This window comes from Camponotus vicinus, unplaced genomic scaffold (genome assembly GCF_025532165.1).
Source record: "Camponotus vicinus isolate PSW18456_S1 unplaced genomic scaffold, iyCamVici1.0 SCAF_11, whole genome shotgun sequence".
Lineage (NCBI taxonomy): Eukaryota > Metazoa > Arthropoda > Insecta > Hymenoptera > Formicidae > Camponotus > Camponotus vicinus.
In genome coordinates, this window is record NW_028141947.1 from 13,560,979 (window position 1) to 13,577,989 (window position 17,011).

Consider the following 17,011-nt stretch of genomic DNA (forward strand, 5'->3'; position numbering starts at 1 on the left):
TCTCTAAACAGTTGGAAAGAATCTTTTGATGTACTTTGTTTTCGATGTAATTAATTTAGCAATAAAACAAATAAGAATAATGTTATTAATATAAATAGAAATTATTATATAGTTATATACTATAGAGAGATAAAAATTATTACATTGATATCGACGTCTGGTTCCGCATTATTTTTCTTGCATATTATAAATATACAAATAATTTGCAATATAGTATGAAATTTTGTATATTCAATCATCGACTTCGTTTCGATAAGCTAACCGATTTTTTCCAGGTTCGCTGTCCCGATAATCGCAGCATTCAAGAATTAAGCGCATGTAAGTGTTGATAAGGGAATCCATACATAGAGACGTCACTTGGGTCAAAGTGCAAGCTAGCACATGATCGATCAGCCATATTGCGAAATAATTATTCTTTCGCGATTTTTACCAGATTAAGTAATATAAAAATAATTATATATATGAACAATTATGATTACGTAATATAAGCATGAAAAAGATATCTCGAACAATCGGAAAGTCAATTCGCATTTCATGCTGCAAGATGAATCTAATTAATACTATCATGCATCGGAAAAGAATGCATTTCGTATAAATTTCATGATCACTGATTAATGCAATTAATTATAGATTTGTCGATTATTTTTCTCTAATGAAATCATATGTGTCAACTTTTAGCAATTATAACATTTGGATCACATTTTAAATTTCACTTCACTTGCATGAACTGTTAATAAAACTCTTATTAATATTTATCAAGTAATGCTAATTAAAATGTCTATTTACATTGTACATCTATTTTACACTGTAAATGAATTTTTTTTATATTCTATAAATAATAGTGTTATTAATTTTAATGAAAAAAAATATGTTGTCTATCTATTCTATGACACTATCGATATATTTGTAGCTATTAAAGAAACATATTTTCTTGAAGTTAAAAAATCTTTTTAAGAAATTTTTATGATGGATATCAATGAATTTGATCGACACGATCTATCTGCTATCACGTCGATAGCACATTTTAATTTCTGCGTTCTTATAATCTATTCTTATAATTCTTTGAAAGCCATCGAGGACATCGAGTACATCTCGAGAATCTCAAGCAAACAAGGTGCGATCCAATATAAATATGATAAAACAACTTTATCGGCAAATATAAATTTCTCACCAACATCCGTTGCTTTTTCAACTTGCGAAATCGACCTATCTGATAATGTTAATCATTTGAGACCATGACATCTCAAATCACTAGTATAATTAATGTATTATTTATGTAATGAAATTTTCCATATATTAATAATGTAAATTAGTGCAGAGATGTTATTATTAATTATTTGTTAATTTGATTGATCACATAATATTGTAATAACAAATCTTTCTATAATCAAATATTGCATATTGTAGAGTATCAATTTTATGGTAGATAAATAAAAAAAGTATAGTAAGACAGAATAAAATAGGAGAAAAACTTTTGAATTATGTACGAGTATGATAAAAAATACAATAAGAATATAATTGTGTCACGTGAAAGATTATAAAGACACTACTTGTGTATGTCTTCCTGGAGTTCTATCCACGACTGCATTGATGGTTATAGAGGTCCGTCACCTCGGCACTAGGAGGATGCACTTTCGGTTGTAACATCAGACAATGGTCCTCATGTCGCACTGCTTCACGAGTAAATAAAGAGGCACGCGTGGGTAGATGAGAATGTGTGTATCTAATTGGATCCGTTTTTGTCTCCCTCTTTCTTTTCCTTTCTCTCTCTATTCACTCACGCACATGTGCACACGTTGCACCACGTACGCAACCACGTCTACGCACCGCGATGTATGCCGGTGGACTGTTTATCATCGGCTGATAGCCAGATGATAGTTTCCGATCGCACTCTCCTTGGTACCAGTAAGCGACCAGCGATCGCAACCAGTCGCAGCAACCAGTCGGTGGCTGACAGCAGCGCGGGACAGTCATCCGGTGATTTTGATAAGGAAACTCCGCCCAGATAGTGTCGAGATATGCTCGAGAATCTGGTCAGATTATCCCATGGAGAGGGGAATAATTTGTCACGTCGAAATCGTGACGATGCCAGACATCAAGTAAAAGGGGTCATTAGTTCATCCAAGGTTTAAAGAAACTATATACTTATGCGATACGCTCTTGTTGATTTATAAATATATTTATAGGAAAATAATTGATTTTTGATTACTGAAGATACGTTCTCAATTTTTCAAAACAACGTTGAATATATTTCTGAATGAATCACATGTTCAATTGAGAAATTAATCCTTCGGTCTGATGTCGCGCATGAATGTCAATGTTCAAAGAAGAGCAAAATAAGTAAATAAAATAGAATTATATGAGTAGTGATTAAAAAATATTTTATATTACTAAATTTAATCATCGATGTTTTAAAATAAATGATCTAAAGAAGATAATATTACGTTATATGCATGTTTTAATGGTATTGAGACTGTAGTTTTAGATAAATCAGGTAACTAAACAGAGATATTCTTGATATATAATTTTTCTCAATTTTCATTATCTCATTTTTGCTAAATATTATTTTTATAAAAATATTTATATGCTCTTTTGTATAATATAAATTTTATAAATTTTATATAAATCTTGTAAAAATAATATGGTGAAAATGAAATGAGAAATAATTCAATGAATCATTTATATAAAATAATTATTATCTTGGAAATATTGAAAGCTTATAGAGATTACACGATATGAAATACTAATACTTTCCTGTTTTTTTCTCGTTATTTCAAATTATTTTTGCTCAGAAATGGCAACTTAAAACATCATATCATCTGATCACGTATCCAATAATCATGCACATCGCTTTGTATTATTACACAATGATTTCTATAAACGCGCATTTTTTATCATATGACGCTTACAACCAGTTTACTGCATTGAAAATTATTGTAATACGATAATGAGTTTGACGAATGCACTGTTTTGAATGTGCCGTTGCTTTGTATATTCAAGCATGCACGTGGATATAACACAGTCAGACTGCATTTATGAGTAGATTAGAAGAAGGAAGAGATTTACATATATTTTGCATTAGAAGCATGCGTCATACTTCTTGTTTCTTACTTGTATAAATTATTTTTTTTACAAGGCAACACGTGTATTTGTTTTAATTATATCTTGATCTTATTATTTTATTTTTTTATATTCGATAATAATAGATATTAATTTTTTGCGTATATTACAGATTTATTGTAATATCTTTTTTATTGGCAAATATATAAATGACTGAATAAAAATAGATATTTAATTATAAAGGAATCAATAAAATTAATATTACAAGCTCATTATGTGCAAAAAGATTGGAATTTATAAAAGTTTTAAATGCAATGTATTGTCATATAAAATAAATGTAACTCGTTTGAAAACAATTTTACCCAACAATATTACTTAAGCAAGTACTTCTGATAGTAAGGAGTCTTACTGCTAATTAGCATACTATAACGCGTAATACAGCGAGAGAATTAGCAGAATATGTCATAAATAATTAATCATATAACTGAATATTGCGTGCTGTATTCTGCGAATCATACCCGCGGGAAAATACAATCAATTTGTATAATTATGCATTAATATATCAAGGGATCATTTTATGCGTGCCTCTACACTATATTTATGAACTCCAATTAATCACTCATTTTTATATAAAATTATTTTTTAATATCTATATAATTAAATTATTATAAAGAGAATAATACTTGACAGAAATAAAAAGTTATTAAGAATGACTAGAAGAACTGTTATAAAAGGAAAATTAAAAGTTTTTAATTTATTTAAATTGTTTTCACACACATTCATAATTCATTTAATACACAAATCTCAAGTTTTCTTTATTATATGTTTATGTGCCTATGTCTGTGTATGATTGTTTTTTCGATATATATAAAATATACATATAATCAATATATATAACAATAATTATAATAATTTTAATAATTTTCAGATTGTGTTACTATATAATAAAAGCTTATATAATTTTTTCTCATCTCCTTATTATAGGCAATCACTCGTTTAAACGGTTTTAAGTAAATTTTTAGAGTTTTATCACTCGTATCTTTACGGCGACAAGAGATACAAACCACTAAGAACCAGAGATAGCTAGTTAATACCAAATCAGGGATAATATGAACCTAATTAGGCGCATATGTTTTCGTACATCAGATTAAAAAAAAACGAATGCGCTTATATTCGACGTATTATTGCCATGTATTTTATTATCAGACTACATGATAACCGCAGAAGCGTATTTGTCACATGAAGGAACATTCGTTATCATTTGCGTGATGTTCAATGAGAGACACGACACGCTGTCTAGTAGAGTACGAAATAATACCGTTGCGAACTTTCGTATGTACAGTATTGTTGTAACATACAATGTATTTCACAATTTATACTTTGACTCTAACTGTTAAAAATACGTGTAATTTTTCTTCAGATTTTTGTCATCTGCAGAAATACCACTATCAGTTATATTTTATATCATTTTCTTTATTTAATCATTTATTTGCACGTGTCAAAAGCTATAACTATAAATAATACAAATATAAATAATATATAATATGTAACTTTAACGTTATTTATAATTAAATAACGATAATGATTACAGAATACTCTCATATTTAATGAGAAACTTGATGAATATTTTCTTATCGAAAAATTTGAAACAAAAAAGAATTCCTCATAACGAAAATTTCATCAAGAAATTTTTCTTTTGTTTTTCTTTCTTAAGAACTTTAATATTAGAAATTAAATATATGCCCTCAGTCGTTAAGAAAAAAAATTTTATTAAATTAATCGATTTAAAATAAAATTTTTAATTTTCATGCTTAATCCAGAAAAATCCTTTGCTATATTAAATGTAATTCGATCTTCTTATAAATATAATTAGATATGTAATCAGAAAATCTTCTTATCAGATTTCTATTTATAATATGACTTGCGTAACATATACATAAGACAATTTTTATTCTTTACAACGAACACGCACCTCTCATATTAAACCGCTTTCAATATGTATCTGTTTAAACATCGTGAGTCTTTTTAGAGTCAATCAGTACGCACTAAAGACTTGTAAATAGTATTTGGAGACACTTGACAGCTCGTCTTTTTTCTTGTTAGCTTTCGGCTTGATTCTCTTGTCTGATAATAAAATAGATATTACAAAACTAGTATATAGTCAATTGCATGTGAATTTAATTTCATGTACGTCTTGTGCGAACAAGTGATAAAATAACGCTTGATCCTCGTCTCATCATAATAACACGTAAGACGTACCAAAGTCGACAGAATCTTTCGATAACTGCTGCGTGACGCACGATGTCAAATAATTTTATACTCTGATATCACGCATCGTTAATTCATGAGTATTCTCGTTTCAAATAGTCGGCAAAACATGAAACGTATATTTTCTCCCTTCAAAATATAGCAATTATGAAAAATATGTTATGAATATTTTTCATCCCTTTTTATACATACAACTGTATAAACGCAGATGTTTATTTTAAAATGCAAATGTTTATTACACATGTTCGTTGTTTTATTATCTTAAAGCAATATAAATTTTGTGACGCTAATTACATGAATTACGATGATTATGTGATCAATGACAGACTGTTATCTCTTGAATGATATCTTCAATGATACGATTCATATCAAATCTTTGAACTAGTTTAAAGTAGTTTAGATTCATTTCACATCGATACCATTGAAAATTTAATATAATGTATGTTTCTCAAATAAATATAATCTATATCTCAATATTTGACCTCTTTATTAAATAATGAGATAAGAATTAAAGTATATCAAGCATATTATAATATCGCTTATTGACTAAAATTTGCTGTAATTTTGTTCAAATAACGTGTATTAATGAAATGTTTTTGCAATATTTGTATTTTGCATTTAAATATTATATATGTTGAAATTCTGTGTTTAATAAATAGATGTATATATTATCGCGGCAATTTATTATTATTCATTATACACACATGTAATTTAACGCGACGTCAGCATTTATTCGAAATACGTTATTGCAAAAAGCCTTTAACATATTTGCTAAACATGTTCTTACCTCCTGATTTACTGGCAGTCTCGAATGCACCCTGATTGTAAATTTCTTTCCTTCACAATTCGATGATGTTCTATCAAACTGCCCTCATAACCACAGAAAGTCACACTTTATACGCACGAATAATCGATGACTGGATTTTAATCACCACCAAGGAGATGTTTTTTTAATTAAAATTTTCTCCTTTAGGGTTTTCCCGTGCGCGACGTCTCGAAGGTTTCATACTGGAAAATATTGGAAAAATAAAACGTAAGTTTTTTATATTTACGTTAAACACACTCGTGTTACTCTGTTACTTTTTTAAAGATGAAAAAAAGAACACGAAAAATTAAATTCTGAAATGATTTAGATAGAAGTTATTTAAATGCAATAAAATGTTGTTCTGCTCAAAATACCTTTATCAGCGCGACAAATTGCTCAGAAAAATTTGCCCTAAGTCAATTTTACAGAAATTAAATACAATATAAGCATTGATATTAAAAAAATTTTAAATTTCATGAGAAAAAGAATTATTATACAAAAGTAAGGAAAATTAAAATTATTAAAATTAACTTTTGCAATAAAATCGATAAAATCTTTCCCAGAAAATTATCGTGAAAAACGGGAATAAAATTGTAAAATGATAACTTTTAAATAAGTTTGCGAACGCGCGTCGATTCGCCAGAGTTTAAGTAATATCGCGTCACCTTGACCTGTCGACAGCGAATTGTGGAGTAAATGCCGTTTATAAAAAGCTGATGTTACAAATTCATGCAACCTTCACTATCTCCACCTTATCGCTCGCAATTGCAACTACCACGAACTGAATATCGAACGCAAGCCGCCCTTCGCGCCTTTCTCATTCAACAAGGACTTTCACTTCTATGAAGATGCTTACAATGCATTGATATTACGATAACAGAGTATAAATGGTGGTTTGATACCGAATTTTGAGCTCGAGTTGATATATTATATATTTTTTTATTTATGTATTATTTAGTATGTTAAATACTTTTACACATATTTTGAATTTTAAAATATTATTATTTTAATTTCATTATCAATTATTGTTTTAATATTATTATTTTAATTATCAAAGAAACATCGATATCGTAAGCTATTTCGATATATTCAAAATTCTATATTTCAATATTGTGGAATAAACTTATCTTGAAAAGGCATTAGTTTAATATTGACAGTTTTCTTTTCACGTCAGAAAATATTATTTATTTATATATTTAATTTCTGTATACTTCCGGATAATATATATTAATTAATTATTTTTATTATTGATTTTTATTATTGATCATTATAGGAATCTTTTTATCATTATTACGAGTGATGCTTGTGATATTTGACGAAATGATTTAAAATATCGATATATTACATTTTTAAGCATCTCTAATCCAATTACAGACAAATATCGAGTTAAGCCTAATTTATGGATTGTTTAATTTAAATTTGTGCAAATAAAACTATGTAAGTTGTAATATCATAAAAATAAATGATATTTGCTGGCGAGAAAAGAAAACTGTCAATACTGTCAATTAGACTGATGCCTTTTTAAGATAAGTTTACTCCACAATATTGATAGACGGGTCTTAAATTTGTTCTCTTTTTTATTTTTTCTTTATCATTGACATCGACAATAAAAGGACATTAATACATAATCTAATATAAGAAAAATTAAAGAAATAAAAGATTAAATAGCACAAGAAAACAAGATAAAAATTAAAACATAGATCTCAAATAGCGACTACACGATAAAAGAGAACAATTTCATCTGTATTGAGTTCAGCGGTGCTTATCACTGAGAAAGTTTAGTGACTCTCAACAAGAGTCGCGTGTAATAGCTGTCGGGAAGCCTAAAACGTGGAAGACACACGAAACGATATGAGACAAATTATTTTTCGTATTTGGCCGCGTGACAAATCATAAAACAAGACTATTTCGACTTATTTATGAATCGCAATAATGTGTGCAAGAAATTTTTCGACGATATCGAACAATCGAATAGTCAATGCATGGAGATCGATGACGTACGGGGTCATATTTTTTAAGGTGTACATTAGATAACAATACCTTCTTTTATTTTATATCTCTTTTTTATTTTATTTATTAATCACACTGATTATTAATTGCACTGATCAAATATAAATGTATTATTTTTATTCAATATTTTATTAATAAGCAAAAAATGAGGAAACATACGGATAGAGTATTTGAAATATTTAAGTTTTTAATGTATAATTTTAATATATAAGAATATTTTTTTACTATCATTTTTTCATGATAATTATCTCTTAATTAAATTTTATTATTCTCAGAGATTCTCGAAGATCTTTCTTTAAAAAAATTCTATAATTTTTTATAATTTAAAGAGCCTCGTATAATATAGAACATATTATGTAAATGTAACTATACCGTAGAATAATAAAAAGTTTCGATTTAAAATTATTCTTATTTATATGTAAGAGAAAGATATTTTATACTTTTTTTTATTAAAGAATATTTCTTTTATATACAAGAGATGTTTTCTAATTTATATTTCTAACATTAGTATATCAGTAGTATTATATTAAAAGTATTCAGTTTCAAAATTATATATATTGCAATTTGAATCTTGTTGCGAAGCAACATATGCAATAATTTGATAGACACTCATTCATCTGAATAATAATACGGCACGCAAAGAAGAAAAGTCTGATTCTGGAATTCTAAGAATAATATTTCTATGGAAATATGAACCTTTTCTCGATTGCAAGTAAGGATCGCTTTGAAATAATAACAAAGCTTAAGTTAAATTCAAATATTTTTGAATAAGCAATGCACTTCGAGAAGTCACTAAAATAACAAGTAGATCTATGTATAAATAATTGATAAATAATTAAAAAAGCTTTGCAATATATACTTCACGAATGATCTTTCACATAAATGAAAAGAACGAAGAATATCTTTTAAGAATACTTTTTTTTTTGCTAAATATATTATAGGAAAAGAAGAAACAACTTCTCTCACGTTTTCTTTTTCTCTTAAAAGAAAAATACTTCGGTAAAGCGAAACGATTCTTTCATAATCAAGAAGCCAATTAATGCAACTTGCTTATATGTATATATCCGATGACTTCACCTTCAGTAAATTGTTGGGTAAAAGTTATCGGGGACAATTGCCTTTTTTCCTAGATCACTAAAAACACTAACTATAATTTAGACATAATTAAAGTTAGCTAATCTATGGAAGAAATGAACCAAAAACCTACTTTTTAATACCGAGTAAACGTAGAAAAATACAAAAACAGAAAAATGAAATAAACGTACAATGTTTATATGAAAAAAGGCAACGGAGAATAAACAATGTATACGCACGTAGATCTTGTCACACGCGAGCAAACAAATCCAAGAGCGTCTCTCGTGTTGTGTCTCTCCGGATGTATCACGGAATGAAGATGAGAGAAAAGTGCATTGAGCAAGCGGGAACGGGTAAGGCACGTCGAGATCTAAGGATCCTTCCCTCCCGATCGACGGGTGATTCGCATCCTCCCGCAGGGCGAGGACGAAGGACAACGTCGGCGGGCAACGACGGCGTCCCCGTGTCAACCCTCGGACCTTTGCACGAAGGACCGACGCGGAGGAGCGTGCGACGCGTGTCCGCGGCGCGAGAGTACTGCTCGTAGCAAAAGGTGGAGGCGCCTGCACGCTCTTCAGTATTGATCCACGTGGACGACACTCCTCTCCGCATTTGTTCGACCAGCCCCGTCATCTCTCTTCCTAGCATCGGCAATCTGCGGTGTTGTGCTCCCATTGTTTCAACGGCCTATCTGTCTGCCTGGATCCACAAAGATTCTTTTGACAGGTCGATAATTGTCATAGATAATGAGATTCGGAGGTGGAGGAGGTGAACGATAAGATGATGTCGTAGGCGCCACTCGGAGGACGGAGAAAATGGGGGTCCTAGTTGATATATACCAGTGAATGACCGATTAATATTTCAGCAGGTCCACTTTTAAAATGTATATTCTTTGACCTTTCGTGCGTAACACGATGAAAATAAATAAAATATAAATATGCAAAAATATGGAAAATACAATTACATATAGAAACTCCACATGTCAGAAAAATGGATATAAAAATCTTATTTGCATTGTTAATATTTTTAAATTTTTTTAAATTTAGATATGAGTGAGATTTTTTGATATATTTTAACTTCTATGCTTGCGAATAGAAATATTATTCCTTTGTCACAAATGTTTTTACCAAACAATTTAAAAAGATCAGATATTATTAATCATTATCTTTCTCTAAGATATGTAGATATTTGCTCTTTCTTTTCAGAATTAATTTAGAGATTCTGTTAGATGCTGCTGGAGCTTTTGAAATCTAAATTATAATTTTATATTATTTCATACAAACATTGCCAAAATTCGAACCTATCTTTCGCATATATATACAAATTTTCTTGTTTGAATTATTAAATTTTCAGCAAACGACCCGAGTAAAGATTACCTTCAATCTTTGAACCCAAGGATCCGGAGGGTGGCTCAACAGGACATTAGCACGGCAAGGTGAAAGGATGTCTGAAGGTCGTTCGTTGCTCCCGAAGAGTATGGTCGCCGACAGAAAGTTAATTGCTTCAGTTTCTTGCGTTAGAACTTAATAGATGAATTCGTATAAATGATTTATTAAATTAAAAAAGAAAAAATTATACACATAATTTTTTTCAAAATATATTTATAAAAAATGTATGTATAAATAATAATATATATATACTGATTTTAATGTCTCTTTTCATCAAAAAATGTACTAATATAAATTGTTTATATCCACGGAAAATACAAATAAAATATTTTTAAAATTAATTAGAATTATCTCAGATATAAAATAAAATTTACTCCAAAGTAAAATTTACTCCAAAATAAAATTTACTCTAATGTTATTGAAATGCTTTTATAATAATTTATATAACAAAAATATAAGTTTATAAGAATGTATATATATTATATAACATCTATCTATACAATAAATAACGAATTATATCTCATTCGTATATTCAAGAACTACATCCAAGACTGATGGTCATACAAGAAATAAGATAAAATTTTAACAAAACTGAATGATATATTTTTCCTTATATTGATTTTTTTATCGTGATGAAGTTTTTGTAACTTTATTAAAGAAGAAAAATAAGGATTATTAGGTCTGATAAAAAGAAATTCCATTCTGAAAGGAAATATTTATACAACATATAAAATAATGAAAATTAAAACTTTCTCTTTAAAGGAGAAGAAGAAAAAGAAAGAACGAAAGAGAAAGAATTACGAAAAGAAAGAACGAAAGAGAAAGAATTTACGAATTAGCGAATTTAAATTGAATGAATTGATTTATTTAATTGAATCTGACATGTATTTATGTTGTACATATTCAATTAGATACATATTTTATAATGATCCTTATAACCTAACCAATGCTAACATTTTTTCGAGAAATATCGTAGAATTGATTTGTTCATATTTTTCTCTGTAACATCAAGAGATACAATTGTGAATCGCGATAAATCTTTCACACGCTACAGCAAAAAGTAAGATCCATGATAACCAAATGCTGGACGGTAACTTATTCATTGTTGGAAAATGATACAGTAGATATAGTAGATTTCTCGGTGTAATAAGTACAGTTATCATACAGAAATGTAAAATTATTCGATTTTATGATATAAATTTCTATATTGATAAATATATACATATATCACATCTTTCCTTATATTTATTATAATTTTTGTGCTTTAATTGGAATCTTTTATCTTTTTATCATGTTTATATTCTCAATTCATACAACTCATGCATTGAATCAGTAATAAAGTCCAATAGATGGCGATATCATACGCATAAAACTAAAAAATTATTAATTATATAATAAAAATTATATTATATAAATTATATAATAAAAAATAGATATGAAGATTTTAGTTTTTTATTTACTATTTATTTACTGTTTACAATTAAAGAACTATTGAAGCAAGTGATTTGTTTTCATAATGAATAAATGCAAACGAACAAACATAACATAAAGAAATAGATAAAAAAATAAATAAAATTTTTAATTTAATAAATGTTTTTTAAACGCTTTGCTATTTTTATTAAAATATCAATTAACTACTATTGTTCTGCGATAAGGATATCTAATGCACTTAACTTGACAACCATGACAATGGATTAAGCATCGTTTTCCGAGATCAGTATCCCTGGAGGAAATTGACTGAAGCCGTTAAGCTGTTAAAGCATGGATTCCTCGGAAAGATCTTGGCTCTCAATCATCTCACCATCTTAAGAAAACAATCGCGCGAGTTTAACTGCCACGAGAAAATTTTGAGGAAATTGAGCGGCAGCGAATAGGGGTCCTGGACCAGGGTGATTATACGAGTCGAAAGAATAACACGGAAGCAGGATTCAGGACAGCTGACTTCGACGTGTCGACGAGAAAAAGAAAGGATCAGATAAGGAAGCACGTCTCTTCCACTTGACATTTCCTTTGTTTAAGAATCGAGATAAGGTCTGGCAAGGTCCGCAGAGGACCCTCTGTTTGAGCACGGGCAGGAACAAACCGGGCACACCTCCTTTCCTCTCTCGCTCTGAGATCAAATATTATCGGGTGTAAGCGCGTATATATGTATGTATTTATCCGCTTAAGTTTACCCGGGGTATCTACCTGCAACCTACAGACTGTTATCGACATCTCGACATATCCGTGTGATTATCGTAATTCACGTCGAATTTGACAAAGTGGATGATTGCTAAATCCCCGATGGGCAAATTCTAGCTCGTCTTGATCTCTGGTCTTTCTAACCAGCTGGTTTCTTCTATTTGTATCGTTTATACGTTATTTCAAAGTAGACAATTTTTGTTTCATCACACATATATTCTAGAGGCACAATTATTCAGTCTGATCGAAATTCATTAAATCCTCGATCAATTATTTTGATGCTGATAACTTTTTGTATTTCAATATAAAATTAATGTAATTAATATAATTAATATAAAATTGATGTAATTTAATTATATTTTACAGTATGTGATATATCTGTTGAGTCACAAATTTCTCTCTCGAGTTTATAAAACAATGCAGATATCAATTTAACTGAAAGAATAGTGAGAAATGTAAATATGAACGATTATAATCTCCTTTGAAATAATTTTTCCAACAGCATAATCTTTCTAGATCTAGGGAAGATTGAAACTTATAGGATGGATCTCGTGAAAATCGATATAGACAGGTCTCATATTTGCAATGCACTTGTGACGGTGCGAGCTCAAAGTTGGTTCAAATGACTTCGATGGGCATCGCACAGTTTTCCCGGCCACATTGCTAGCAAACATTTGCTGGAAGGTAAAAGAGTCCTCTTTAAATTCCACTGGGCACAATCGGCGCCTCAGCGTTTTAAATAATTTTGAAGTTTAAAGCTCCTCTGAGAGAGCTTAGCCTCTAAAATCAATAGAATTCGTAACAAACTAATCCTTTAATGGTACGCTTTATCTTTTATATTATAAAAAAGAACGGTAATTCATTTATGCGCGATGAGATAATCGGTCGGTTAATTAAATTTTCTGTAAATTATAAATACATATGTATATATTATACATGTTAATATTAATGTTGTTATTAATATTAATGTTAATATTAATGTATTATACATTATTATCAAAATAATACTAATTTAAATGCAATATCAAAATAATATTATAATTAGAATAAAATTTATATTTTGTATTATTAGCCATACTACCGATAAAAATATAAAATAAAAATCTCTATCAATTTATTAATTTCAAATTATTGAGAGAAAAAGTATGACTAATTGTAAGTGTTAATTTATGACTGTCACATTTTGAAACCTCTAAAATGAAAAGATTTGAACATCACAAATTTAAAATTGCTGCAATAAAAATGCCAAACGTATTATAAAATTGTCAAAATTATGCTACTCAAGATCGTGTGTAAATCATAAACTGTAAATATAATTTCAACATTCCAAAAATAGGTTGTACCCTTTTTTATTACAGGATAACGGCAATCGAAAGATTGGATTTTGTTCCCAAGACCGTTGCGCAGGATTAAGCAATCACACAGACCGATGGTTCCTTGATAGCGATGCTAATGTCGGGTCGAAAGGGCCTAGCACACCTTTATGGCCCTTTCGTTTACTTAGGCAAATCGAAGACATTTGCGGCCAAAGGGCGAACATGTATATCTCTGTTGTCGGAAAAAACCGTCAGCCTGCAATAAAAAGCTATTACATTGGCATCCAAATAACGAAGGCTACCCGTAAAAAGAAAAACAATTTCTTCTTCTAATGTAAACGTATTTATAATTAAATGGATTAGTGGAAGATATTGAAATGGAAAAATTCGTAAATTTATTTGTTATTTCATATGTTCCCTAATTAAAAATAGAAAATATATAAAAATACAAGATTTAAAAATGAATCTTTATACATATTTCTAAGTTATATACTTTTATATATTGGAAATATATAAAAATATAATTCTTTTATAAAACGTTCTATTGAAGTTTGCAGGAACGTAAACGTTCTAATAATTAAAATTACAGCAAAATAATTGTGCTAGTAATAAATGTTCTTAAAAAATAAATACAATTAATTAATTGGAAAAAAATAAAGATATTTTTTTCAGAGTGTGTTTTTTAATTACTTTCGTTAAATTCGAAAAATAATATAGCTATTAATTGAAATATTATGTTGCGTTAAGTAAGTCAATACAACTTATTTACTAAAATCATTCTTTTTTATTCAAAAATAATAGTTCCTTCCTTTCACACATATATGCTTTTATTTTATGTTTAATCTTCATTGCTTAGAAATGCAAATTATTTTCAATGCTGCAAAAATATATTCAAAAAAATTTTTCGCGATGAAAGTTACAAGAGGCGAAGTCGCACAAATCTATTTGTTTCAGGTTATTCACTTCGCGATCGCGGGCTACCATTCTTGAATTAGTAGACTATTAGATGGTCGGAGGTTCCGACTTCGATGATCGATGACGGTGCGTGTCTCCACGTGATTATACTTCGTGGTATTCGTGGTATTATACGGTATGTGAAACTGCTGGTAGTCGATATACGACGAGCCATACGAATCGATCTCACGCTCTCGCAGTTAACCAGGGGAATCTGAACTACGGTGAGCGATTATGAAATTCTGTCACAACATTTCGTGCGCCTAATTCATTCTGATAGCTGGGTTATTCCAGATCGATCGGTCATCCAAATTTTCAAGGAGATCCACGTGCTGACTCATTTCGTTCCGCCAACTACTTCTTTGTATCTCATGTATAACAAAGTATTACTAATTAATTTGATTTTTTTCTATCTCAGTTAAGGAATGTTTTTCTTTGAGTTTCTTTATCATTTTTTCTGTCGATCTATTAATTTATAATATTAAATAAAAAATTACAAATAAATGAAATTACAAATAATGAAAATGAAACTCAAATCTTCGACATTATTGTTAAGAAAAAAATAATTGAATTTCTCCAAGAATTTTCTGTTAGATTTAAAGCCCAAATTTTCTGCCATTCAATATCAATATTCACTTTTAAAAAAGGAACATTAAATTGAATACTCGAATGTCTTTTCAAAGTCTTTCAAAGTCTTTCAAGGTCTTTTCAAAAGACTCAAAATTTTTTGTTGCTTTTTTCTATTATATTTATTAGCTTTAACGCTATGACTATTATTACATAATTCTATTTTTCTCGAAAAATGAAAATTTATTTTGATAATATCCGGGACCAAACACCAATTCCCATCTTATTGGATAATCGATCAAATTTAATGAATTTAAATTTAAGCGCTTATCAGAGCAAAATCGAAATATATATAAAGATACAATTAATCATTTACGAAAAACATTCAAAATCGCGTTTATATAAATATGCTCACTATATGACGTATATTATATACTATATTTGCGACTTGTGACAATGCTATAAAAGCATTGTCACAAATCGTTTAGGTACTTGGCTTCCCCTTCAGGATAAACCTTTCAGGTACTAAGCCCTCCCACCAACGTCAAGGTGTACCCATTGGGAGGGATTATTTATATAATTTTTAATATAATATATAATTTGTAATTTTGCGCGTTTTAACAATAATATGCTAAGGAAAACGATAAATGATAATTAATTTATTATGATCTCAAAATATTCAATATTTTGTAATGTAAATTTAGGCTGAATATTTTTTGCATCTTTTTACATTTTAAATTAATTTTAAAATTGAAATAAATGTTGAGCCAACATCAGCAACCTAATGGTTAAATTTTATAAAATTAATTTGTATAATTAAAAAAATTATTTGTATATTAATTTAATATTATCATTTTAAATTTTCATATTTCGAGAATACATCTTTTTTCAAATTTGTAATTTTTTAATTATAGGTTATTAAATAATGTAACGTAAGAAAATAAATATCACGTGCGAAATATATGCTTTGTAATATTTTAATGAAATTAAAATTTACGAAATGTGTTCTTTATCTATTTATAAAATAAATGGAAGATATATTCAAATATTCAATATCAATCATTATATATCACGATTTCTCTTTCATCTAGAGTCCAATGTCAATGACAAGTAGAAACCAACATGCAAGAGACGATATATACCGTTGCAAATTATGATCGCAAGAAAGGGATTATTCCGGGGCACCAACGCAGAGTACAAAAGCAGGACGGCGCAAAAACGTCCGGCACGCGGGAGTAAAGATCGCCGGACGATTGGGGAATCATCTCCGTCGCGCCCCGTGGCAAAACGCGCGTCCGTGTTCCATTATCGTCTAATTGGATGAAGATGCACATCCTTTTGTTCCTGCCGGACAAGCCACAAGTCCCGAATCCCGGCCCCGCTTATGT

At 29.1% G+C, this 17,011-nt stretch overlaps 2 protein-coding genes and 1 long non-coding RNA gene across 5 annotated transcripts in view; 2 read left to right on the forward strand and 1 right to left on the reverse strand.

Moving 5' to 3' along the window:
- The window catches only part of Jasper (JIL-1 anchoring and stabilizing protein), a 52,765-nt gene extending 51,051 nt beyond the window's left edge, over positions 1 to 1,714 (forward strand). For both annotated transcript variants that reach the window (XM_083082564.1, XM_083082560.1), the window contains exon 13: positions 276 to 1,714. In XM_083082564.1, coding sequence (XP_082938690.1) covers positions 276 to 312 — 37 coding nt within the window. In that variant the 3' untranslated portion in view covers positions 313 to 1,714. The remainder of the gene's footprint in view (positions 1 to 275) is intronic.
- Positions 1 to 9,736, reverse strand: part of Ndae1 (Na[+]-driven anion exchanger 1) — a 51,071-nt gene extending 41,335 nt beyond the window's left edge. Inside the window, exons 1-2 of one of the 2 annotated variants that reach the window (XM_083082559.1) lie at positions 9,457 to 9,736; positions 6,116 to 6,336 (exon numbers count right to left, since the gene is read on the reverse strand). Coding sequence is in view for 1 of the 2 variants with exons in the window: in XM_083082557.1 (XP_082938683.1) it covers positions 1,551 to 1,588 (38 nt within the window). In the remaining variant the exon portion in view is untranslated. Of the gene's footprint in view, positions 1 to 1,550; positions 1,960 to 6,115; positions 6,337 to 9,456 lie in introns of those variants that run through there. The other variant, XM_083082557.1, reaches the window with a different exon arrangement.
- LOC145961937 (uncharacterized) lies at positions 1,910 to 11,001 on the forward strand. The gene is made up of 3 exons (XR_014435749.1): positions 1,910 to 2,126; positions 6,302 to 6,361; positions 10,571 to 11,001. It is a non-coding gene; the product is annotated as an uncharacterized LOC145961937 (long non-coding RNA).
- The last annotated feature ends 6,010 nt before the right edge of the window (positions 11,002 to 17,011 follow it).